Raw genomic sequence first — 27,825 nt, 5'->3', positions numbered from 1 at the left:
TTAATTAATAACCACTATCTGATGCTAATGATAATAATCGGGATTGAAGGCTTCCAAACTCCAAGATGAGAATTTAACTGAATTATTTTTAACCGACTTCTATGTTTTTATTTTAGTTTTCATTTGTTTTTTAACTGGTGAAAATACATAAAATTTATTCTTTATGTTGAATTTTTCAGGTGTAGCAAAATAGAAGATGAAGGTCTAGCTGTGCCAGTCAGCCACACAGTTGCTGCTGACATGTTTGCAAAGAGCACAAGGTAACCTGCTTCATCGTTATTATCAACCTATTTTTACGGCATTACAGGGCCAGGCCTTATAGAAAAGTAATTATGGAGCTGAGACCCACCACACTGCTCCAATGCTGTTGGAGGGCTTAGGGTGATAATGTTCAATTAATTAATAACCACTATCTGATGCTAATGATAATAATCGGGATTAAAGGCTTCCCAACTCCAAGATGAGAATTTAACTGAATTTTTTTTCACATTTTTAACCTACTTCAAAAAAAGAAGGAGGTTCTCAATTCGAGTCTATGTTTTTTTTTTCATAATCTATTCTTCACATTTTTCACTTAATAAAATTATTTTAGTTTTCATTTGTTTTTTAACTGGTGAAAATACATAAAATTTATTCTTTATGTTTAATTTTTCAGGTGTAGTAAAATAGAAGATGAAGGTCTAGCTGTGCCAGTCAGTGCTGAGCCACATAGTTGCTGCTGGCATGTTTGCAAAGAGCACAAGGTAACCTGCTTCATCGTTATTATCAACCTATTTTTACGGCATTACAGGGCCAGGCCTTATAGAAAAGTGATTATGGAGCTGAGACCCACCACACTGCTCCAATGCTGTTGGAGGGCTTAGGGTGATAATGTTCAATTAATTAATAACCACTATCTGATGCTAATGATAATAATCGGGATTGAAGGCTTCCAAACTCCAAGATGAGAATTTAACTGAATTATTTTTAACCGACTTCTATGTTTTTATTTTAGTTTTCATTTGTTTTTTAACTGGTGAAAATACATAAAATTTATTCTTTATGTTTAATTTTTCAGGTGTAGGAAAATAGAAGATGAAGGTCTAGCTGTGCCAGTCAGTGCTGAGCCACACAGTTGCTGCTGGCATGTTTGCAAAATAGCACAAGGTAACCTGCTTCTTCATCATTATCAGCCTATTTTAACGACACTACAGAGCCAGACCTTATAGAAATGGGGTTAGGGAGCTTAGACCCACCACACTGCTACAATAAAGGTTGGTGAGATAAGGGAGATAAAGTGAAATTCATTGTGGATCACTATCAGATGTTAATGATAATGACCTGGACGAGGCGCGGGAGTGTAATACAAACAACTTACCAACTCCAGGCTGAGAACTGTAAATTTCTTGGAAGAAAGAAAAACTCAGTACTGATAGCCTGACCCAGGATTCGAAGCCACGACCTCGTTATCCAAAACCACATTGGCTAACCAATATTATAATACTAGCGGACGCCCGCGATTTCAACCGTGTGATGTTCAGTTTTTGAACATCCACCGGGAACCATGTTTCTGGGATAAAAAGTAGCCTAAATATTGCTCAATAACTTCCTCTATCTTCCAATGAAAGTCCAATTAAAATCGGTTCAGCCGTTCCAAAGATTATCCCAGAGAAACAGAAACACAGACAGACGAAAAATTTAAAAGACCTTGTTTGCATTTTAGTATTGTGTATATAATTATAATCACTTGAAAAAACTATTGATAAATTTCACTAAAATTAACTTTTATTCCTGAAAAAATCAAGGGAGATTTGTGAAAAACTGTATTTCACGCGGTCATTGTTGCTTGCCTCACCCTACTCAACTAAATTATTTTAGTGTACAACATGATTTTTTTGAGACGAATATCTTACCAATTCATGGATTCACCATGTGGGTGTCCATCACGTGGCAGAGAGAAAAACGCTGAGCAGAGCTTGGACTTGTGATCAATGGACGTAAGGTTAAAGAATTCCTTGACAATTGATTAACACTCCCCTTCTCTGCTCGTGTTGTTGTCCCTGCGCAGTAAGGTCTGCCAAATTTGGTAACCCAAATCTGCACTTCTAGAGAGACCAAGGTCTCTAAGCAAATTATAGAGAGATTTTGCTGGTAATCCTCTCGCACCTCTCTACGGCGTACAGACTAACCATATAGCCATTTTAGTTAGTTCATTTGTTAGGTCATAACATTTATTCAGTTTTATACTGTGGTCCTTTGGAATGTTAGTCTCCCACGGGACAGTAAGCTCTACAAGTGCTATGCTAAAGGAAAATGTCTGGTTTAGATCACGAAATAGCAACATCCTCTGGGATTATCCTCTTAACTGGTAACAATAATAATTATGTAAAATGTATACCTTATCAGCCGATAGACGTCCACTACTGGACATAGGCCTCTTGCATGGATCTTGTTGTGTTGTACTATACATTGCAAGGTAATGCCCATAAATGACCACGCTGGGCATGCGGGTTGGTCATTCGCAGGCCTAGACTTCTCGCACCGGTATCGCTGCTGCCTGACACCGGTCTATGGTACTTGTGAAGTCTAGCTGAATCAGAATGGATAAACCGCCATTAGTCGGTCGCCAGAGCCTCGTCGGTCAATCTGCAGGGTTCACCACGTGCAGGTGATGTTGGCAGTTGGAGAGGCTGACTGGTACTAGCCTCCCCCGTACACCCCATAAATGTATACTTCTTATTTATTTTTGCAGGTGCAGTGCATGCAATAATAGTTATGTAAAATGTATAACTTCTGATTTATTTTTGCAGGTGCTGTAAAATGAAGATATATTGTTAAATATCATGAGATAGAAATAAAAGATGAATATCTAGCTGTACCCGTCCCGAGCCACACTACTGCAGCCACGTTGCTGCTGGCATTTTTGCAAAATAGCACAAGGTAACTTGCTTTATTCATTCGGCTTAGGTTGATATTATTAGATTGTTTAATGATCACTATCAGAAATGTTAATGATAATGACCGGGTTCGACGGCTTAACATGCTCTCTGAGGCACGGGGGTGTGATACCACCAACTTCCCAACTCCAGACTAAGAATTTGTTAGCAGAAGCAAAAACTCAGTATCTCTTAAAGACAGAACCAGGATCTCGTGATCCAAAACACATGGGCTAGCTACTGAAACAACAAGGTAGTTTTGACCTGCTTAATAACAATGAACTACATGTTTCCTAGATACACTTACAGTTTTGTTTTTAAAAACTGAAATAAACACATTATAATTTCTCTTTAAGTTTGTGTGCAAGTTTGTGAAAAACTGAATTCCACATAAACGAAGTAGCGGGCGTCCGCTTGTAAATAATGTAACAAAATATCCATATTTCTATACTTTTCAAGGTTACAGCTGAGCTTCCTAAAATGATTTTTTGTAAATGGAGCAGAAAATAGACTAAAAATTTGATATGTCCCTGAAGAGAATAGGAATTCTTATTATATATAATTATGTAAATATTTATTTTCAGTGCATTTTAAAAAGTCATGTTAAATGAAATTTTCTATTACAGGTCACAACAATTGATGTAACAAATATAATCAATGGACCAGGCACCTGCACCATGATTCTTTGGAATACTAAAATTCGTCTCTTTATGTCTTACTTACTTACGTACTTCTCATAATGAAAAATGTCACGTTTTTATGAAAGAAATAATGGAATCAAATAATAAATAAAACAAGCATATGCTGGAAGTCCTCAGAAACAGCTCCGACTTTGAGGATTTTTTTTAAAGTCATGTTTTTATGTTATTTAAAATCAGAAATGTTTTGGTGGACGAAATTATTTAAATTGTTAAAAAATATCTATGCTATTTATACATATTTTTTTTTTAAATACAACCGACTTCAAAAATACAAACTTATGCAGAAAACTAACAAACGAAAGAAAATATTATAATATTTTCTATCTATTGATCACTTTGAAGGCGGTGCCAATGGTCCAATTAATGGGCCGACAATTAGTTATCTATTGTTTACTAGCTATAGGGCTCGAATTGCTTTTTCATATCTTTAAAAGACTATCTTCGGAATGAACCCTTTATAATAAAAAAGTATTATCAAAATCGGACCACTCAATAAAAAGTTATACTTGGTTGTATACTAAAATTAATGGTTAAACAATCAATCATCCCCTGTTTTCGTAATGTAAAACCCAGAATAACTGTTAACATGAGTAGTCCGATTTTGATAATTCTTTTCATTGATCATTCTTGATTGTTTTAGTTTAAAACCAAGCATGTCTTCGAATTCCGATTTGAATAACTTTGTTTTAAATAGAAAGGGTATATTTCGACAATGGTCCCAAATCATTATAAATTAAAAAAAACGAAGATGACTGGTTATTTTCCCATTAATTGTATTGTAAAACTATGCGTAACTTATTACGAAGTGATCCGATTTCGTAAATTCTTTATAGATTGTAAAGGTATTTTGATTGTAAAGCTCCCATATAAATTTTAAAAAACAATTCCAATCCTAAATGTGCGATTGATTGTTTTCTCATTCATTTTAATGTAAAACCAAGCATAACTTTTTATTGGGTGGTTCGATTTTGATTATTCTTTTTTTGATAGAAAGGGTATATTCCTAAAAGTCTCATAAAATGTTGGAAAACAATTTCAAACCTAATAGTAGGAAAATAGAAGATGATTAATTGTTTTCCCATTTATTGTAATGTTAAGCTATGCGTAACTTGTTACTGAGTGGACCGATTTTGAAAATTCTTTACTTTTTGTAAAGGGTTTATTTCGAAGTAGGTCCCATATAAATTTCGGAAAACAATTCGAATCCTTAAGGTGGAAAAAAACTGTACGATTGATTGCCTACCCATCAATTGTACAATTGGCACCGGCTTCAAAGTAATCAGTAAATATAAAATATTATAATGTTTTCTTCAGCTTATTAGTTTACTGCATAATTTTGTGTTTTTGAAGTCGGTAGTGTTTATTTTTTAATTATTTATTATATAAATAGCATAACTATTGTTAAATAGTATAAATCGTTCCATCCTCACTCCAAAAGGTTTCTGATTTCAAATAATATGAAGAAACAAACTGAACAAAAAAAATCATCAAAATCAGAGCTGTTTCTGAGGAGGTAGAGGGTAAATGCTCTATTGATTCGCCTAAAAGTAATATTATGTTATCGCATTAGGTTGTAAAGTTTGGCTAATGAAAGTAGAGACTGAAATTGCCCGCCAAATTTAAAAATCATATAAACAAATTAAAAAAACATGCGTTTTCATAATTTATTTAAATTAGTTTTTCTTTGTGAATACATTATTACCTATACTATAAGTGTTAAACTCAGTTATTCCAATATTTGCACTATAATTTTGAGAATTTACTCCGATTTTTTAAAATTTGGCGGGTGATTTCAGTTTCTACTTTCATTAGCCAAATTCTAATAATTTTATTGTTTATGAAATTTATACTAATTAGAAAGAGGAAGAATTTGATTATTTGTTTGTTTGCATTGAATAGGCTCTTCATCTCTTCATGGATTAGGCCATAATTGTTATCTCTGTATTCCCACGGGAACGAGAACTACGCTGGTGAAACTGCGTGACGTTTGCATAGTTTATCATATGTACAAATATCCCGACAATCTATATTTTTATGTATGAATTGGTTAAGTTATAATTGACTTGATTTTCCCAAATATCTCAGTGAAGTCAAATACCCAATTGATGCATAGATATATTTTTATTTTGGTTTTCATTTTACTTTAAAGATAAAATTTAGTTTTAGAAGCAAAATGAATATATGTAGATTACATTTTAGGTGCTGATGTTAACTTAGTTATTGATTAAGTGCATAAGATTTTTTATTTGATAATAAAGACATTTCAACTTGAAACTGTTATTCTTTCTATTGTTTAATTTATTATATACAATTACTTGTTACTAAAATATTGTGCTATTATATTGTTTTTAATATTTTCACAGTTCAGCTTTTGGGGACGGAGTGGTTTTAAAATAAATATTTTTAAAAATCTTTTTAAATTAATTAATTAATTGACAGAGTTTATAAATATCTGTTTAAATTAATTAATTAATCGAAATGGTTTTTAAAAATATTTATTTTAAAGCTATTCCGTCTACAAAAGCTGAACTGTGAAAATTTAAAAACAATATATTAGCTTTGAATTTCCCGCGTTGGCAAATTGTTTCAATGGGGGCACTCCACAGATGGCGGTAATTTTAGTGCCACTTTTTTTGTATGAGGTTGGTATTCTTCTCCTGAGTAAATATGTTCCTTGCTATGGAATGTGTCGGCTGATTTTGTTTTTATAAAATTAAACTAAAAAGTACTGATTTTATATTAACTTAAACGGTGTTGGTGTGTGAAATATTTATAAATACGTGTAATTAATATGTCATATTCAAATAGTAAGTATAACTTGACTTTTTATGGGTGCTTCTAATTTCGAAAGCGGGTTGGGTAGTTTCCACATTGAATACAGGAAAGATACTGTTGTATGATAGAGACTGGTAGGATTGGAACGTCTTATCCAGCTTCGAATTTTCTAATTATCATGCCTTTTGTGAAAGTTGCCTACTGAAATGACTTGGTGGCCAAGTTACAGCTTAACCACCACCTGTCCTAAACTTACATTAAAAAATATACATTAGTATATTAGGCTATAGCATTATTCGTGCGAAATGAATAGATATCACTAAACTGCATGCCGAACGTAGTTGTTATGACGCATAGCTTGATAATATTTACAAATAATAATAATAAACTCATCCAAATCAGTGGCGGCCTAATTGCGAATTCTAGTAAATTTTAGTCCATGACAGAAGGCAAAAGACCTTTTTGCTTGCTTGTTAGAAATATCCTGATTTACAGGTAGAATACAATAAAAGTTTTTATGCATTGATAAACTTAACCTCCTTATTGGTTCAGTGATTAGCCTATGTGGCTTCAGTCCTGAGTTGAGCTTTATGATACTGAGCGTACTTTCTTGCCAGACATTTTCAGTTAAATTCACAGTCCAATTTGGGAAGTTAATGTAGTTATACCTCCATGCCTCAGAAAGCATGTTAAGCTGTTGGTCTTATTCATTATCATTAGAATCTGATAGTGTTAAAGAAACATTTCAACCCATCAACCTACATTGTAGTAGCATGGTCAGTCTGAACTCAATACTAGCTCTCCTATAAGGAGTGAGGCTAGTTCCTTTAGTGGGCTGACGGCCACTATTACTCTAGTAGCAACTGTCAGTCATTGCATGTCGAACTGAAAGTTTTGTAGGCCCTTTCGCAAAACCACCACACACAAAAGTGTGACTGAAAAAGCTGAAGCAAAGAGAGAGCACGAATGTTAGACGTAAGATGTTACTAAACAAGCCAAATGGTGTATAAGTGGTTGATAATTGATATACTTATTTAGGATCAATAATTGCATAATGAGACAACAACATCTAGGATTGTAAAATTGTAACATTGTTACTCTCCAAGACTATAGGAAGCAGCCCTGCTTGCAACCTTCTGTTGTCACTGTTCTCAACTGAATTTTCATTGCAGTGCAATTTGTAGCTTGAGATTTATCAAGAGATATTTCAGTGCACAGATGAGTGTGAACAGTGGCGTGCACACTCTAGAAGCAAAATTGCCCTGCCTACACTGAGAACTAGTTACAAACTTGTATTGTGATGGGAATTTTCCATTTTGTACTTATAGTGCATACCCTAGTTAAAAACCCTGTGCACGTCACTGGGTGTGAACATGTTTGCCCTCAATATTCCCTGATCTATTAATGGACTCTAATGGACCATCAATACACCATAGGTTTTTTTAGGACTCCCTACAACTAATCAGTGTAAATGAAACCTAAACTAAACCTACCATATGGCTTAAAGTTAAGTTTGATGTACTTGTAAAAATCCTATGTGAGTCAAAAATTCAACCAAACAAGGTTTATCATATGTTACTGAGAGAGGGATATTGAACTTAGGTAGATCATACCCAGGATAAAGATTTTATCCTGAAAAAACCTTACTTACTGCTTACCTTACCCAAAATGGTGGTGGTGGTGGTTTTGCAAACAGAAGTTTTTGTTATGTGAGTTTAAAGAGTTGTACTAGTTTATTCTAAGACTCATTCATTCTAGTTCCTGTTCCTGTAAGAATATCGGAATAAAATATAGCCTATGACACTCGCAAATAATGTGGCTTCCTATTGATAAAAGAATTTTCAAAATTAGTTTAGTAAATTCAGAGATTACCCTGTGCAACCTCACCACATTGTGCTTTATTTAATGTTTAATGTTTTTTTTTTATTTTATTAGATATTATTATAAAGGTGTTTCTTTTTGCAGAGTATACGTTTGCGGCTTTGCCAAGAACCCAACGCGGTACTCCACTGGTGCTTGGAGGGGACCCTAAGGGCAAAAATTTCCTGTACACAAATGGAAACTCTGTTATAATAAGGGACATTGAGAATCCGGCGATATCTGATGTATATACAGAACACTCCTGCCAAGTTAATGTTGCTAAATACTCGCCAAGCGGGTTTTACATTGCTTCTGGAGGTAAGTAACTCTATTAAATAATATTGTCTGATCAAGTATTAAGTTTATATGAAGTAGCATAGCCAAATTGAATTTTTTTTATTATTTTGACATATTAAAAAAAATACCAGTAGAGTATTAGAGGATCTTGTCAATTAATAAATAAAAACCCTGACTAAATCATCCTGACCTAGTCAGCCAAATGGGACAACAGAAAAAAGGTTGTGCCAATAATATAATTATGTGTGTAACCATGCCTAGTGAATATATTATGTAAGTGCAGAAATATGACCAAATATAGATATTGTCAAGGTGTGCTTATGAATCACCCTGTTTATCACCTTATCTGTTTTGAAGCCATATGAGTAAATATTGTGGATGTAAACACGTATATGCCTGTGAATTTGAATGCATTATGACATGTTGAGATTTTCTTTCTTCTAAGACATTCTCAATAAATATCTAAAAAATTATTCATTTGCAATCTTTTTTTCTAGTTGAAGCTTTAATAGACTAAATGTGAAGGTGTAGGATTCACGCCGAAAAATAGGAGTAGAATGATGAATAGAGATGGCAATTATTCTTTCTAAAATAATTTATCTTATCATTATTGTTTATCACTAAATCATGAAAATATTTTATCTCCCAATCTAGGTTTTATTTATTATTAACTGATAATACAAATTAAGCTACATACCTAGTAGTAGTATGGTCTTTAAAATAATTGCTTTTGGAATTGTCTGTGTGTCTTTTTTTTTAAACCTCGCATTATTTAAAAACTAATTATAATAAAGACAAATTTTTATGCGATTTTGGCTTGTAGATTAAACTACCATTGAAACAAATTATGCTTCATCGACATCCATCGTAAAGAATAACACAGAATCACGAAGCTAGATAGTAGACGCCCGCGACTTTGTCCGCGAGAATAAGGACATTGTCTGTGTATTACCTATGAAAATGTGTCTTTCCAATGGTGCAATAATTTTTAAAATCAGTCCATTACTTTCGTAGCCTATTCATAACATACAAATGAACAATATATCAATTCTTACTTATTTATAATATTACGAATAGTTTAGACAGAACTCCAATATGTGCGATGTTCTTATTTGGCGAAGAACCAAATTAAAATCAGCAAAATGAATAAACAGCTGTATATATGAAAAAATAACGTGTAGGCCGAACTTCATGTAAACAATGTATGACTATTGTTTGGTCTAATAATAAAGAAATATAGCTGTATGTTTATAAAGTAAAACTTCTTTACATACGCTTGAGTTAGGGAGTAAGCTAGTGAATACGTTACGAAAAGTGTAATCAGGCGAGGCGAACGCTGAGATCGGAGCTTGATAAACTTTAATTCATAAAATGAGATCCATTAGTAATGGACTGAGAGCCTGCGCAATGTTATTCTTGTCTTCGAAATGTCTCAGATTCGATTCCTGTGTTGCTAGGCTACCCTAAGCAAGCCGTAAAAATGTTGAAATTTGTTGAATTTGCGGCGTTAGGTTTGTCACCTCGGCAGATATTAGAAATGGTGTAATGATACGAGTGTGTTGGCCGTCGCCCAAACGGACCGATCTTAGATTAAACTATGTTTAGATTCCCGACTGGATACTTATTGTGTGCGGTGGAATATCAAATTTTCTGTATAGTTTACATTTGAATGTAAAACTTCTTATTACACACTACAAGTGAATGAAATTTTTAATCTATCTATACTTATGTACATGAAAAAAATAACTATCAGGGGTTGATTAGTGATCGATACTGATGCTAAAAATGCAATCAGTAAAATTTTTGTCTGTCTCGTCTGTATGTTCGTTATAGAAATAAAAACTACTCGACCGATGTCAACGAAACGTGGTACAATTGTTCTTCATACTCCTGGGCAGGTTATAGTATACTTTTCATTAGGCTACGATCAATAGGCGCAGCGCAGTGAAGGGAAATGTTGGAAAACGGGAGAAGTTACTCAATTTTTACAGCGATACTACTGTAAGGGCTGGATTAAAGAGGTCTAAGGGCGGACGAAGTCGCGGGCGTCTGCTGTAGTTTATACTAATATTAATATAGAAGAGGAAATATTTGTTTGTTTGAATAGGCTCAGATACTACTGAACTAATTCTTTTACTGTTGGGAAGCTACACTATCCCCGAGTGCTATAGGCTATATTTTATCCCCTTATTTCTAGAATCAGAAACTACGCGAGTAAAACCGCGAGGTTCTGCTATATCTATCATCATCAGAACTATCATTATTATCAGTTGATATACGTCCACTGCTGAACACTAGTAGACTTAATACCACGTTGTTACTCGTTCAACACGCAGCTTTCTATTGGTGAATGAATTTTAAAAATAGGTCGAATAGTTTTTGAGTTAAATCGTTTATTTTCCCGTTTTTACCACATTTTTGATTAATGCTCCGCTCTTATTTGACGTAGCGCGTTGCTATGTCTATAATTACTCACTAATAATAAAACTTTCTATTAGTGAAACAAAATTTCAAATCGGTATAGTAAAATTTGAGTATTCGTTAAATACAAAAATACAAATCTATCCTCTTTATAATATTAGTGAAGATAAATGAATTCCTATTTCCCTTGGCCACGTCACACCATAACTCGACAAAGACTTAACTAATATCGTTCTATTTTTATAGTGTTATTCAGATAGTATGGGTAGATAGTCAGTTCGTTTCACTCTTGAAAGTTTGCCGCGATTCACGATGAGAGTACGTATTATGAACGTCATAAACTTTAGAGCCGTGATAGCCCAGTGGATATGATCTCTGCCTCCGATTCTGGAGGGTGTGGGTTCGCATCCGCTCCGGAGCATGCACCTCCAACTTTTCAGTTGTGTGCATTTTAAGAAATTAAATGACTATCTCAAACGGTGAAAGAAAAACATCGTGAGGAAACCTGCACACCAGAGAATTTTCTTAATTCTCTGACTGTGTGAAGTCTGCCAATGCGCATTGGGCCAGCGTGGTGGACTATTGGCCTAACCCCTCTCATTCTAAGAGGAGACTCGAGCACAGCAGTGAGCCGAATATGGGTTGATAATGATGATGATACTTTAGTAGCTAAAATTTGGTCGAGAGGACTTTAATATTAAATGGAAGACTCAAAAATGTAAATTTGAAGTAAACTTCGGTTACGCAAGGACTACTTTTACATTGCGTTACTTGTTGGCGAGGACGTTGACTCTCGCAGCCGATGACTCAGCCGTCTGAACTTATTTGCCACCTTTTTCTGCTAGTCAATTTTTTTAATCTATTAGCGTTTTTCGATGTTTTAGTTGCATTTTTTTTATACAACTACTTGAAATAAATGTTTGAGAATTACTATAAAATTAAATCAAAGTTCATTTATTTCAATTTGGCTTGGTTTACAAGCACTTTTAAAACTTAGAGTTTTCGAAACACCAAGCTTTTTTATCGTTTATACAACCACTAGCGGACGCCCGCGACTTCGTCCGCGTGGATTTCTGCTTTTCACAAATCCCGCGGGAACCATGGATGTTTATTATACATATAAACCTTCCGCTTCGATCACTCTATCTATTAAAAAAAACCGCATAAAAACCTTTGCGTAGTTTTAAAGACTTAAGCATACATGCCCGTGGTTTCATGTGGCAGTTTATTATAAAAACGTATGCAATTTTACAAACATTTTAACAATTCATTACTAACAAGTTAGTTTTCCGTGAGTAGCGTCATCTTGATGAGACGCTAATTTTTTTTATTTACAAAAAATCTTGATTCTAGTAGCTAACTGGGATACCAGCTAATAAAAAAATCTGAGCTTTGGAACGAGATAATGTACCACGTAATTTGTAGGACATTGTGGCTGTTAAGTTGTATAACTATTAATTATGCAACAGTAAAAAAACATCTGGTTACAACTAATTTCAAGAGATTAGGTTTCTTCCAAATGTTATTATTTGTTTGTTTCCAGATGTGTCAGGTAAAGTGAGGATCTGGGACACAGTGAACAAGGAGCACATCCTCAAGAATGAGTTCCAGCCCATCGGCGGGCCGATCAAGGACATCGCCTGGAGTGCTGACAGCCAACGCATGGTCGTGGTCGGCGAGGGGCGAGAGAGGTAATGTTATACAACCCATATTCAGCTCACTGTTGAGCACGAGTCTCCTCTCAGAATGAAAAACGTTAGGCTACCACGCTGGTCCAATGAGGATTGGCAGACTTCACACAAGTAGAGCATTAAGAAAATTTTCAGGTATGTAGGTTCCCATACGATGTTTATCCTTTACCGTTTGACACGTGATATTTAATTTCATGAAAAGTAGGAGGTGCGTGCCCCGGACCGGATTCGAACCTATGCCGAATCGAAGGCAAAGGTCATATCGGCTGGGCGATCATGTCTCTTTTTCATTAATATACTTTAGTTTTATTTTAACGGCCAGGCCTGATGTAAGAGCTGATATGCTTGAATGCTGCGCCAATGCGAATTTGCGGGCTTAGGGTGATTCATTAACGACTGATAGTGGTGTCAGATGTTAATTATAGTGACCGAGATCGATGGCTTAACGTGCTCTCCGAGGCACGGGGGTTCACACCAGGGGGTGTACCAATAAATCAAAATTCGTTTATTTCAATTAAGCTTAGTTTTAAATCACTTTAAAGCCTGGCCCGATTACACTTTTCCTAACACATTCAACAACTTACTGCCCAAGCGTGCGTAGACAATTTTTACTACGTAAAAATAGTGACAGTAATCCTACCCTACTAATATCATAAACGCGAAAGTTTGTATGGATGTAGGTTTATTACTCTCTGGCTGTTGAAGCGATTTAGCTGAAAATAAAAAAATTGTGAAATTGAAATCCACGCGGACGAAGATGCGTCCGCTAGTCAGTAATCATACTAGATTATAGATATCATAACACTGATGGTTCCCCAGATTCGGCCACGTGTTCATGGCGGAGACGGGCACGTCCGTGGGCGAGATCAGCGGCCAGTCCAAGCCGATCAACTCGGTGGACTTCCGGCCCAGCCGCCCCTTCCGCATCGCCACCGCTTCGGAGGACAACACCATCGCAGTGTTCGAGGGGCCGCCCTTCAAGTTCAAGTGTACCAAGCAGGTGAGGTGTGACGTCACTATGTCAAGGAAAAAACTATGTCGGTCCGTCAAAACCGGTCAGTACCATTCGAGCGGCCGCCCTTCAAGTTCAAGTGTGTTAGAATAATAGCAACATTAAACATTAATTGTATCTGTGGCTGAACTAAGTATTATATTGTCTATGACAGCCATCTCTCTTATCTATGCTAAACGCTAATGGTTGTAAAAAAGTTCTTGAAATAAAACGTGGTTTAACAAATAGTTTCTTTTAATTAATTCTCTACAGGTTATGGGCCCAGGCATGCCCACCTGTTTATAGAAATACTTAATACAGTTTTGCAAATACATTTTCGTTGAGAACTTGTTTGTAGTCGCAACAACGCAACGCATCAAGGAAGAAAAAAAAGATGGACGCAAATGTGATGAAACTGGAAGGGACAAGAAACTGGAACGTTTGGAAATTTCAGACTACAGTATTATTGAGGGGGCAGGGATGGTTAGAGATAGTTGAAGGACGAACTGTTAAACCCGAAGACGCAGCCGCACGAACCGCCTGGGACACTAAAGATGCTAAGGCTCAAACATTACTGGTCACAAGAATGACTGAAGAGGTTATGTTACACCTCGTATCATGTAAAACATCTGCGGAAATGTGGAGAAAACTTTTAAGTGTTTTTGAACAAAAATCAGAAACAAGTATTCATATCCTACAACAACGCTTTTTCCAATATAAATATGAGAGTGGAATTGAAATGTCAGTGTTTTTGTCAAAAATTCAGGAAATGCAGAACCAGTTAAAACAAATGGGCGAGGAAGTTTCAGAAAAGTTCACAATAACTAAAGTATTGATGTGTTTGCCGGATGAGTACAAACATTTTGTGTCGGCGTGGGAGTCTGCGCCTGATGATAAGCAAACATTCGACAATCTGGTGTCCAGATTATTAATCGAAGAAGAGAGAGTAAAGGAAAAGACTAAGGAAATTCCAGAAAGTTCATCCTCATCAGCATTTGTAGCTAAGAGAAACGTAAAATGCTTCAAATGTGGGAAAACTGGTCATTTTTTTGCGGAGTGTAGAAGTAACAAGAATAATGAGAGGAAAATTAATGATAAAAAGTGCTTTTTCTGTGGAAAATTCGGTCATTTTAAAGCTCAGTGCCGTTTTAAGAAATCAAAGGATGATAAGAAGATGAGTAATGCATTCATAGTTTCAAACTCTGCCAATGAATTCAATTATGAAGAAACAAAGTGGCTAGTAGACTCGGGGGCAAGCGAGCACATGTGTCGTGACCGTTCATTATTTTCATCATTTTCAAGTATTTCACAAAGGTCAGTAATTGTTGGTGATGGAGCTGCCATTAGTGTGCAGGGTTGTGGACAGATGGTGGTACAAGTCAAGAACGGAAGTAAATGGATTGATACAACAATAGACAATGTGTTGTATGTTCCTGATCTAAAAACAAATTTATTCTCTGTGAACCGTGCTTCTGACAGGGGTTATGTCATTGTGACAGATGACACTTCTTGCAAATTTTACAAAAATGGCATTGTTTGTGCCATCGCAAATAGAATAGAGAACTCATATTATTTGGACTTTCGCTTTAAATGCGAGGCAGCGAGTGTTGCAAAAGTGTTGAAGAATGATTTATACGAGTGGCATGAAAAACTGGCTCATCAAAACTTCAATCATGTAAAGAAAATATTACAGAAAAATAACATTGACATAAAACAACAAACTTGTGTACCTCAGTGTGAGAGTTGTTTAAAGGGAAAGATACACCGGTTACCATTTAAGAAAAGTGAAAACATAAGCACCAGGACTTGTGAAATAATACATGGGGATACCTGCGGGCCCATGGAGGAAGAATCGGTTGGTGGTTCAAGATATTTTGTTGTTTTAAAGGATGACTATTCAAACTTCCGAACTGTTTACTTTGTTAAAGCTAAAGATGAAATTAAGCATTGTTTAGAGGATTTTTTCAACAAAGCGGAGAATATTACTGGAAACAGGGTCAAGACACTAAGAACGGACAATGGATTGGAATTTATTAACAAAGAAGTGATGGAAATATGTACTAAAAGAGGGATAATTCATCAAACTACAGTAACCTATACCCCTGAACAAAATGGCAAAGCTGAAAGGGAAAATAGAACTCTAGTTGAAGCAGCGAGGACAATGTTACATTCTAAGAACCTACCGAAGAAACTGTGGGCAGAAGCGGTGAATACTGCTGCATTTGTTTTAAACAGAACGGGTAAGGAAAAAGAAGGGAAGTCACCTTATGAAATATGGACAAATAAATCCTATGATATACATCAACTACAGGTATTTGGTTCTCCAGTATATGTACATATCCCAAAAGAGAAAAGAAGAAAGTGGGATAAGAAAGGGGAAAAAGGATTGATGGTCGGATATGGAGAAAATAGCAAAGGTTATAGAGTATACTTTTCAGAGAAAAATTGTGTTAATATAAAGAGAGATGTCATTTTCTTAAATCAAGAGAGAAGTGAATCAATAGTGAAGTTGAATTTGAATAATAGTGAATCTATGCAAGATAACTCAGAAACTGTGAAAGCGAGTGATGAAGCTGAACGTGAAGAATTCCAAGATACCCAAACTAGCTTTGGTCATAGTGGGAGTGAATCAGAGAGCGAGTATGAACCTTCATTTGACAGATCATTGGAGGATTATGAAACACCAGTCCAAAATGAATCATCCAAGCGCACAAGGAAACAGACATCGTTCTATAGGTGTCATAATGTTGTAAGTGAAGATACGGAGCCTATTTCATATAATGAAGCAATGAAAACAAGGGAAGCGAGTAAGTGGAAGGAGGCAATTAATAGAGAATTACAAACTTTGAAAGATAATGACACCTGGGTTGTTTGCAATTTACCGGTAAGTGAATCTGTGATAAGTAGCAAATGGGTTTTCAAGTTAAAAGGGAGTGGTAATGATAAGCAATATAAAGCTAGATTAGTTGCTAGAGGGTTTCAGCAGAATAGTTACTTTGATTTGGGGGATATTTATGCACCAGTAGCAAGGCTACCAACTTTTAGAGTTTTTATTGCTGTAGCGACCATGTTAAAGCTCCCCGTATATCAAATGGATGTTACCGGGGCATTTTTGTACGGTGACATAGATGAAGATGTGTACATTAGATTGCCAGAAGGGGCTTATTCTGGGGAAAACAATATTGTAAAATTAAAAAAGGCATTATATGGACTAAAGAGTTCACCAAAGTGTTGGAATACAAAGTTTAATTCTGTAATGGCTAAAGAAGGTTTTGTAAGGTCAAACTGCGATTCATGTTTGTTTATAAGATGTATTGGTAAAGATAGAATATATATATTGCTATATGTTGATGACATTTTGATTTTTGGTACAAATGAGAACTATATATTAAATTTAAAGGTTAGTTTAAATAAGGAATTCAAGATTAAAGATATGGGGATTATTTCAAAATTTTTGGGCATAACCGTAAAGCAAAATCTTAAAACTGGCATTACTGAACTTGATCAAAGATGTTATTTAAAAAATATTCTTACACGGTTTAATATGGAAAATTGTAAAGAGGTGTCCACACCTATGGACCAAAATTTTAACGCTAAGATACTTGCACAAGATTCTGTTTCTATAGATAAAGGCATTGATAACTTATGCAGGCAAATTATAGGATGCTTAATGTATGCAGCATCAGGTACTAGGCCTGATTTATGTTACCCAATCTCTATGTTAAGCAGGTACCAGACAAGTGCAAATAATGAGTTGTTAAGTGCATTAAAGAGAGTGTTAAGATATGTAAAGTATAGTTTAGATTATAAATTAGTTTATAAGTGTAAAGATGTTATTCTGATGGGATATTGTGATGCTAATTGGGGTGGGGATCTTAAGGACAGGAAGTCCACTTCAGGTTATATGTTTAAATTTTCAAATTGCTTAGTTTTGTGGTGCTCTAAGAAGCAAGCTTCTGTAAGTCTGTCTTCTACAGAATCTGAATATGTATCATTAAGTATGGCTGCCAGTGAGGCGTCATGGCTTATAAATTTATTAACTGATTTTGGTTATGAAAATGTTTGCCCAGTTGTGATATCTTGTGATAATCAGTCTGCTATAATAAATGCAAAAACAGATAATATAAAGCGATTAAAACATGTTGATATCCGTTACCATTTTATAAAAGATCTGGTTAGGGATAATAAAATTTGTATCAAATATGTAAATACAAGTGAGCAACCAGCTGACATGTTAACAAAGGCATTAGGTAAAGAGTTAATTGAAAAACATTTAAATAAGTGTGGCATTATTGTAAACCTTTTAAATTCTATAGACTGATGTTAAAATTTTAAGAATGTTTTATGTTGAGAGGGGGTGTTAGAATAATAGCAACATTAAACATTAATTGTATCTGTGGCTGAACTAAGTATTATATTGTCTATGACAGCCATCTCTCTTATCTATGCTAAACGCTAATGGTTGTAAAAAAGTTCTTGAAATAAAACGTGGTTTAACAAATAGTTTCTTTTAATTAATTCTCTACAAAGTGCACCAAGCAGGTGTGACGTTAATATGTATAGAAAAAAGGTTTAGTGGAGGGGACAGAGGGAGGGCCTATTTAATTTATCTTCGAGGGAGGAGGAATTAAATAGGTTACAAATTCGATTAATGGAGGAATGGCTAGCAACTTTAGTAGATTAGCACCATTAGAGCGGCCGCCTTTCAAGTATACCAGTACCAAGCAGTTGAGATGCACTATGCAAGCTATAAGTCCTCAACCACATTGTGATGGTAAAAGAAGGCAGATGTCCATTTGATGATTGATATTAAAGACGTTTTGCCGTGCTTACCGTGTTTATGAAATGAAAAGTGTGTATTTATCGATTTCCTTTTAGTGTTCAACTAAAAGCACAGCTAAAATTTTGTTATGAACACTTGATGTACTTCACTTCGGTTTGAAGTAAACTGCCCCGATCGTCCGGTCCTACGCGTCAGAATGTGTGTAGACCATTCTAGAAACGTCCACACGCTTGTTGTTTCCACAAAAGTCGACGTAAAAAAGGAAAAAAAAAATCTTATCTCAAATGGTAAACAACCCAACATGGGCGAGCGATTATGAACCCTATGTCTGTAGTTGTTATCATTGACATGTGTATGCCGCATAGACTTACAATTTTTGCTTTGTCAAGTTATGGATAAGCTACAAACTAAAATAAATATGGATAAGCTAAAACTAAATATTAATATGGATAAGCTACAACTAAATATTAATATGGATAAGCTACAACTAAATATTAATATGGATAAGCTACAACTAAATATTACTATGGATAAGCTACAACTAAATATTAATATGGATAAGCTACAACTAAATATTAATATGGATAAGCTACAACTAAATATTAATATGGATAAGCTACAACTAAATATTAATATGGATAAGCTACACCTAAATATTAATATGGATACGCTACAACTAAATATTAATATGGATAAGCTACAACTAAATATTAATATGGATAAGCTACAACTAAATATTAATATGGATAAGCTACAACTAAATATGAATATGGATACGCTACAAAATGAACGTTACTCTATAATGCAGGAGCACACTCGCTTCGCGCAAGCGGTGCGCTACAGCCCGGACGGCAGCCTGTTCGCGTCGGCCGGCTTCGACGGCAAGATCTTCCTCTTCGACGGCGCCACCTCCGAGCTGAAGGGCGAGGTGAGTGACTTACCTCATTGCCTCTTGGGCAATGTGTTTAAATGTGAAATATTGAGCATTTATTTTTTCAGTTTAATATCAGTGTAGGTATTAGTTTAGATTATAAGGTTGTGTTGTCTGTGTTCGTGGCATTATCCAATCTGTGGTTCTAATTGAAAATCAGCGCTACGTGTCCTAATTCAAATGGTAACGTAGCATTGTTCTGAGCTGGGGCCATTTTCTGGGTTATGCCACACATCGCAGGGTATTGTCTTGGATGTCCTGGTGTACTGGAGATATTGTGATGTGTGGCATAATTTCTAAATAAATGCATTTTTCTTTCTTTCTAATTATTATTTCTGATACCGATGGTTGTTCTACATGTAATATTCTATGTGTGAAGTGTGCCAATCTTCATTAGGCTAGTGATGTAGACCATTTGCTTAAATCCTATCATTTTGAGAGTAGTAGTACTATAGATCGTGCTCAATAGTGAGCCGAGTAAGTGTTGTTAATCTATACTGATATTATAAAGCTGAAGAGTTTGTTTGTTTATTTGATTGAAAGCGCTAATCTCAGGAACTACTGGCCCGATTTGAAAAATTCTTTTAGTGTTAGATAGCTAATCTATTAAGGAAGGCTATAGGCTATAAATTATCCCCGTATTTCTACGGGAACGGGAACCACGCAGGTGAAACCGCGCGGCGTCTACTAGTTGTCAGTAAAAATTGTCAAAATTTAGAATTACACCCACGTGCATTTTAAACGGGTCCCACTAATTATTGTTTCTGATACCGATATGGGTTGTTAAATCACGATATATTTGTTAAGAAAAGTTGTTGGTACTGGGACGTTGTATATTTAAAATGATTAGACTGTTTAGAAGGATTAAACGTATAATTTAAAATCAGTACATCGGTAAGTGGATCCGAATACAGAGTGCCTATCGCCGGGCGCGCGCTTCCGCTGCCGTGCGCCGTCCTCCGGCTCCCCGCGCGTCTCCTCCCGTGCGTACGAGTACATTGTGTAGATAGACGATGATCAAAAGTTATGTATTTTTCAGATCGGCTCCCCCGCTCACAAGGGCGGCGTGTACGGCATATCGTGGTCGCCGGACGGCAAGCAGCTGCTGTCGTGCTCCGGCGACAAGACGTGCGCCATTTGGGACGTGGAGACCCGCGAGCGGACCACCACCTTCAACATGGGCGCCGCCGTCGAGAACCAACAGGTGACCGCCGCGTGACCGACACGTGATCACGTGATAGTTACGTGACGGTCATGTGACTATCACGTGATCAACGCGTGGTTAACAATAGGGTACTTGACACTTTAATTTTTTTTTTTTTTTTAATAAATAAATATACTTAAACAATACACACCACTATCTAGCCCCAAAGTAAGCATACAGAGTAGCTTGTGTTATGGGTGCTAAGATAGTTGATATTATAATATTAATATACATTTATATACTACATATAAATACTTATATAATGAATAAATACACACAGACACTGGAAAACACCCATGCTCATTACACAAATATTTTCCAGTTGTGGGAATCGAACCCACGGCCGTGGATGCAGAAAGCAGGGTCACTGCCCACTGCGCCACGCGGCTGTCAAATGTTCTTAAATAGTTCAATTATCGTTTTACTAGCTAAAAAAAAAAATTAATATTTTTCAAATTCGAATTTATATATTTTTTTTAATATTTAACATGAAAATTTTAGTTTGTAAATATGTTTTTGACAATATGAGACAAAACGCCTGTCAGCCATGACGGTCTATATTTCAAATGTTTCATGTCGTCACTTTAACAAATCCCTTACATACAGAACATTGTGACGTCACAAAATTTACGACAACGTTTTTGACGTTTGGAAAATTAAAAAAAATGCATGATTTTTAAATTAAGTTTTATGATAAATCCTAAACTTTTAATAAGATATATTTCGGACTCGTATACTATGTGAAATTAATATTGTTTATATTAAAGGACATGTCCCAAAATGGGCCTTTATTATTTACAATTTATAAGCAGGTCGATAGAATTTTTACGGATAAAAGATACAAATTGTAAGCTGTCTGTCATGTAATAATGTCAATAAGACACAAGATAAAAAGAAACATTAAATCTGAGACAGAAACATTAAACAAAAAAAAAATCCTTAAATTGCTTTAAAAACGCCATAAACGAACGCTACTACGCGAAGATCACTGACAATCTGTCAGGGTATGAGTTACAAACATGTTGCCATGATAAAAATTCTTAATTAATATTGTCAGCTAATGAAAAAAATACATTTCATTTAATTAATTAAAAAAATGCGGGTTCCAAAATTTTTTATTTTGGGTTTTAAGGCCTATATTTTATGGTCTTTTATAATATAAAAATGAATCGCAAAATGTGTTGGTAAGCGTATAACTCAATAACGCCTGGACCAATTTGGCCAAATCTTTTTTTAAAATGTCCGTTGAAGTTCAAGGATGGTTTTTACGGCGAGAAAAATTAGAATTTGTATGGGAAAAAGAAAAGGGCAATCCTTTTCTTTTTCCCATACAAATGATTTGTAACTAAAACGTAGTCAATTTGAGCTTTATTGTTATTGTATAAAGTTCATATTAATAATAATTAGAAAACGGGGTAGGGGTAGGGTAGTGGTAGGGTAGGGGTAGGGTAGAGGTAGGGTAGGGTAGGGTAGGGTAGGGTAGGTTAGGGTAGGGGTAGGGGTAGGGTAGGGTAGGGTAGGGTAGGGTAGGTTAGGGTAGGGGTAGGGTAGGGGTAGGGTAGGGGTAGGGTAGGGTAGGGGTAGTTGAAAGTTTACATCGAGTTTCACGCAGACGAAGTCGCGGGCATCCGCTAGTTTAAGATAAAAATAATTTATTCTGCTTAGTTGACACTCGGAATAAAGGCCCAGCCTCAATACAAAATTGGGACATGTCCTTTGATATAAGTCAACCACCCTATTGTCCAGGTGTCCTGCCTGTGGCAAGGCAAGCACCTGCTGTCGGTGTCGCTGTCCGGGGACATCAGCTACCTGGACGCGCAGCAGCCGGACGCGCCGCTGCGCGTGCTGACGGGCCACAACAAGCCCATCACGTGCCTCGCGCTGCGCGACTCAGAGCTGTTCACCGCCAGCCACGACGGCGCCGTCACGCTCTGGGACGTTGGCAAAGGTACTTCCACACTCTTAATATGATTGTTAATTCTACCTTATTGCTAGGGACATAAGATTCATAATTGCACGTAAGTATGACATCGACATCGAGACTCGGTCACTAACTATAGGCCTCATAAGAAGGCTCAGAGTCACACAGCGGGCGATGGAACGAGCTATGTTAGGAGTATCTCTGCGCGATCGAATCAGAAATGAGGAGATCCGCAGAAGAACCAAAGTCACCGACATAGCTCAACGAGTTGCGAAGCTGAAGTGGCAATGGGCGGGGCACATAGAAGAGCCGATGGCTGTTGGGGTCGCAGTAGAAAACGTAGTGTTGGTCGACCCCCCACCAGGTCGACTAACGACATCAAGCAAGTCGCAGGGATTCGCTGGATGCTGGTGGCTCAGTATCGTGATGTTTGGAAGTCCCTACAAAAGGCCTATGTCCTGCAGTGGACGTCCGTCGGCTGATATGATGATGATGACATCGACTGAAGATGCAAACAGACAAGCACTTATTTGATTTGTTTTACCAGCAAAATCAATTCTGAGCCTTCTTATGAAGCTCAGAGTCACACAGCGGTGACCATACAAAAGGCCTATGACTGCAGGGGATGTTCATCGGATGATCTGATGATGATGATGATGATGAAAGTCGATTGTTGCCAAATATAAATACGCGTATTATTTAAAAATTGCACCGATAGTTAGTCAGTTAATCTGCTTTCGAAGTTTAGGATTTTAAATCTTCAACTGTTTGTATCAAATTGACTCGCTTTACCTGGCGGCAACTACTTTTGAAGTAATACTGGTTGCCGCCAGGTACCGCAACAGTTAAAAGTGATCTTCATTTAACCAGTGAACTCTTATCTCCAGGCGAAGGTCGCAGGGTCGGCGGGCAGGGTCACGGCAACCAGGTGAACGGCATGAGGACCGGTAACGGCGCCCTGCTCACCATCGGCATAGATGACACGCTGCGGAGAGCCGTGCCTAGCGCTGAAGGTCAGTGGGTTTTGCTATTTTATATAGTTTTAACTAGCGTATACCTGCGACTTCGTCCAAGACAAGGCGAGGCAAGATATATTAAAGTATAATTTTTTTTACTCTTTTCAAGTTAACCCTCGACTACAACTCACCTGATGGTATGTGATGATTGTTAGGAGAAGGATGAAAATATACACCCCTTTCGGTTTCTACACGGCATCGTACCGGGACGCAAAATCGCTTGGCAGTACGTCTGCCGGTAGCGTGGTAACTAGCCACCGCCGAAGCCTCCCACCAGCCAGACCTGGACCAATTACGAAAATCACGATCGGCCCAGCCAGGGTCGAATTCAGGATCTCCGTCTTGTAAATCCACCGCGCATACCACTGCGCCACGGAGGCCATCAAAAATTTAGTTAATTTATTTTAATCTAGCTGAAGAGTTTGTTTGTTTGTTTGCCTTAATCTCAAGAACTACTGGTTCGATTTGAAAAATTCTTTCAGCGTTAGATAACCCATTAATCGACGAAGGCTTTAGGCTATAATTAATATTATTCCCGTATTCCTACGGGAATGGGAACCACGCGGATGAAACTGCGGCGTCAGCTAGTGTATGTCTTCTTTATTAGTTTTGTTTGGTGTTTTAATATAACTTTTTCAACTTATTAAATTTTATCAAATACATATTTAACCCTTATTTATAATATTAACCCTATTGTCTGCAGGAGACGTGCCTTCGTACACCGACAGCGCGATTCCTCTGGGAGCGCAGCCGCGGGCGCTGGACTACCTCGTGGACGAGGACCTGACCATTGTCGCTACTGTTAAAGAGGTCAATATCTATCAACATGATGATGGCATTTTGATGATCTTCATCATCATCTACCATCATGATGAAAGTCTTCAAAACCAAAGCAGAATAATTTATTTATAACTCATAAAGGGTTTTACAGTTATATACAGTTCAAGAACTGGGTACTCTTAAGATTTTATAGATTTTTGTTAACCAGCCTTCTACCTAGGGATTAATTAAAATAAGAAATATGTATATGTCAAAAAACTAAAATTAGATTATAATTAATATCATCACCGTCAGCTTATTTATTTATTTTTGAGAAAAATATCATAGCATTCCATGGATTGCGGGTGCCGAGCCTTCGTGGGGCATAGAGAAAAACTCCGACAAGAATCCCGGACTTGTAACCGATGGTGTAGGTTTAAGGACGTCCTTGACAGTTAACTAACACAACCCTTCTCCATTCATGTTGTTCTCTTTGTCTAACCATAGGGAATTGCCCATTGCCAGCCCTAGCATATTACAACCACCCGGTAATTTACTTGTATTCAAAATAATCGTGAAAATTCTACTTTACTAATGAAATCTTTATTTTATCATAAAAAGTTTGCTACAATGTTTTACGAGATTTTTAATTCATCTTTAATTTGGCCTAACAAAGATCGTTGAAGCCTGTGTTTTAGGACATTTTTTGAAGACTTATGATTGGTTTGTTTATTCGTTTTCTTGTTTTGTTAAGCTTGTTGGTAACATAAAAAATAATACAAAAAAAAAATACAGGTTTAAAGGTTACTTCGCAACTTTGGTTCACCGTCGAACATTTCGCCCTAGAAGAGTGATAAAAAATGTATTTTTATTCAAGATCTTTAAGCAAGTTGAGATTTTGCTTGTAATGCTCTTACACCTACTTCTACGGCGTACAAACCAACCACATAGTCATTTTGAGTTAGTTCATTTGTTAGGTCATTATATTTATTCATTGTTAGTTTTAAGTAATGATGAATAAATAGTTATAACTAGTGATATGTTTGCAGCTACTAGTGATAGTGGGCAGCAGTAAGCAGTCCGCGCTGCCCATAAACTACGAGCCCAGCTGCGTCACCATAGACCCCAAATCCAAACACGTTGCGGTCGGTGGTAAGTTGCAAATTAGCTTGTTTATAGTCATATTTTTTATATTGTAATAGTTGACAGAGGGGATGCGGGACATGACGTCAGAGGAGATCTAGGTAGGTACAGGTTACTACCGGGTTAGGATGCAATAAGGCAGCGAAAAGTGCGGTTTATGATCTCGATAAGGGAGCAAGATTGGTACGGGTAAAGTAAAGGGTAAAGGTGAGTTGCTGTTATGGCGCACGAGGGGAGCGCAAGAGTTGCTGTTATGGCGCACGAGGGGAGCGCAAGAGTTGCTGTTATGGCGCACGAGGGGAGCGCAAGAGTTGCTGTTATGGCGCACGAGGGGAGCGCAAGAGTTGCTGTTATGGCCCACGAGGGGAGCGCAAGAGTTGCTGTTATGGCGCACGAGGGGAGCGCAAGAGTTGCTGTTATGGCGCACGAGGGGAGCGCAAGAGTTGCTGTTATGGCGCACGAGGGGAGCGCAAGAGTTGCTGTTATGGCGCACGAGGGGAGCGCAAGAGTTGCTGTTATGGCGCACGAGGGGAGCGCAAGAGTTGCTGTTATGGCGCACGAGGGGAGCGCAAGAGTTGCTGTTATGGCGCACGAGGGGAGCGAAAGAGTTGCTGTTATGGCGCACGAGGGGAGCGAAAGAGTTGCTGTTATGGCGTAATCGATAATCTCAATAAGGGAGCGAGATTTGTACGGGTAATGACGCAATATGGTAGCGAATGTAGTGAGCGCCCACCAGCAACAACACCACCAACAGCAGCTCAACCTTCGTGTGACGCGCCTCAAGAAGCGCCGCTTGCTCCGCCCTTTTTGTCCCCACACATCTGTAACACGTGGTCAAGGACTCATTTATATGGTTTCCCTTTGTTTAAGTCCTTATTTAGACATGGTGTTTATTCAACATTGTCCACCACCAGGCGGCGACAGCAAGGTGCACATATACGCGCTGCAGGGCACGTCGCTGTCCGCGTTGACGGAGCTGACGCACCTGGGCGCGGTGACGGACGCGCGCTACGGCCCCGACGGCGCGCACCTCGTCGCCTGCGACGCCAACCGCAAGCTCATCCTCTACACCACCGACGACTACAAGGTACATACATAAACGTACTACAAAACGAGCATTGAGTTTTCAATGGGGCACAATCAATCAATCAATCAATTTTTTATTTCGCCAGAATATGGTACATTTACATAGGTCTTATGTTATATTTAAACACATATCCTGCCATAGTTGGCGTGTAAAAGTTAACAGATCTTACAAATTAATTTACAAATTACAAATTTACAAATAATAAAAATAAAACAAAGTTCGAATTAATATAAATGTCAATAAAAAATGTCAATATAACACAGCTTATATATGTCAAAGGGGATGATGACTGGGATGGAATATATTGATTTTTATAGTAAATTCGGATAAGTAAGGTCAATGTTAACTAATTTATATATAAAAAACAAAGATTGACTGGATATTTGCAAAATAAATAAGATTATAAAATTCCAAAATCTAATAAAAAATTTTTATCGTAATTACATACAGTTTTAGCTTCCTTACATCATATGTGACATTTTTCAATAAATGAACTATTAACATAAATGCACAAATAACAAATATATTAGTAATTTTGTTTGAACGCCCATACAAATGTAACGATCAGCGAGCCAACGACGTCACTAACTCGTGCCATTTTGTATGGAGCGTTTCTCAGGGATCCGCGGCAGCGCCGCAAATCTGACCCTTTAAATCCCTATAGCTCCGAAAGTAATGATCGCAGATACACTGTTACTTTGACAAAATAGCTTTACTATTAGCATACTCTTAATTTATATACAATTTAAAAAACTGTCATCATCCCTAATGTCAGCGTGTGTGTCAAAACACGAATCACCTGTCCGAGGTAGTCTGCGCCGGTAGCTATCCTAAATCTGAAGGAGTGGTGGAGTCACAACTTACAACGTAACAAAATAGTAATATATAGCTTCCGTTCCCAGCTGGCCCACAACAAGGAGTGGGGTTTCCACACGGCGCGCGTCAACTGCGTGTCGTGGAGCCCCGACGGCACGCGCGTGGCGTCCGGCTCGCTCGACACCAGCGTCATCGTGTGGAGCGTGCAGCAGCCCGCCAAGCACGTCGTCGTCAAAAGTGAGTCGCGCACACGAACCTGTGACGTCACACGGTGTCAGCTCCTGGCCAAAACTATCATTAATTATAGTTAACAATGGTTAATAATAGTTTGGCAAGGAAAGTAGGTAACCTACTTGCAATATATTTTTTAACATACTAGACATAGAACACTACCATCCATCATAAACAAAAGGGTAAATAAAGGTCGTTTCTAAAAAGGATCTTCTTTTAAATGACATTTGAAAGAGAAACTTAAAATTAGTAGCGGTGAGTAGCGCCATCTCTCGTGTTAGAT

General features: G+C 37.2%; 1 protein-coding gene across 2 annotated transcripts in view; it reads left to right on the top strand.

Annotated features, from left to right (window-relative positions):
- Positions 1-27,825, top strand: part of LOC112049662 (actin-interacting protein 1) — a 39,967-nt gene that overhangs the window by 7,608 nt on the left and 4,534 nt on the right. The window contains exons 2-13 of one of the 2 annotated variants that reach the window (XM_052888502.1): positions 6,302-6,423; positions 8,357-8,569; positions 12,513-12,660; positions 13,480-13,660; positions 19,243-19,362; positions 20,405-20,569; positions 22,316-22,517; positions 23,378-23,503; positions 24,210-24,316; positions 25,315-25,417; positions 26,323-26,495; positions 27,398-27,548. In XM_052888502.1, the coding sequence (XP_052744462.1) occupies positions 6,408-6,423; positions 8,357-8,569; positions 12,513-12,660; positions 13,480-13,660; positions 19,243-19,362; positions 20,405-20,569; positions 22,316-22,517; positions 23,378-23,503; positions 24,210-24,316; positions 25,315-25,417; positions 26,323-26,495; positions 27,398-27,548 (1,705 nt within the window). In that variant the 5' untranslated portion in view covers positions 6,302-6,407. Of the gene's footprint in view, positions 1-6,291; positions 6,424-8,356; positions 8,570-12,512; positions 12,661-13,479; positions 13,661-19,242; positions 19,363-20,404; positions 20,570-22,315; positions 22,518-23,377; positions 23,504-24,209; positions 24,317-25,314; positions 25,418-26,322; positions 26,496-27,397; positions 27,549-27,825 lie in introns of those variants that run through there. The other variant, XM_024087645.2, reaches the window with a different exon arrangement.

This window comes from Bicyclus anynana, chromosome 22, assembly GCF_947172395.1.
Source record: "Bicyclus anynana chromosome 22, ilBicAnyn1.1, whole genome shotgun sequence".
NCBI lineage: Eukaryota > Metazoa > Arthropoda > Insecta > Lepidoptera > Nymphalidae > Bicyclus > Bicyclus anynana.
The sequence above is the reverse complement of the archived record's forward strand: the minus strand, read 5'-3'. Positions and strand labels throughout refer to the sequence as shown.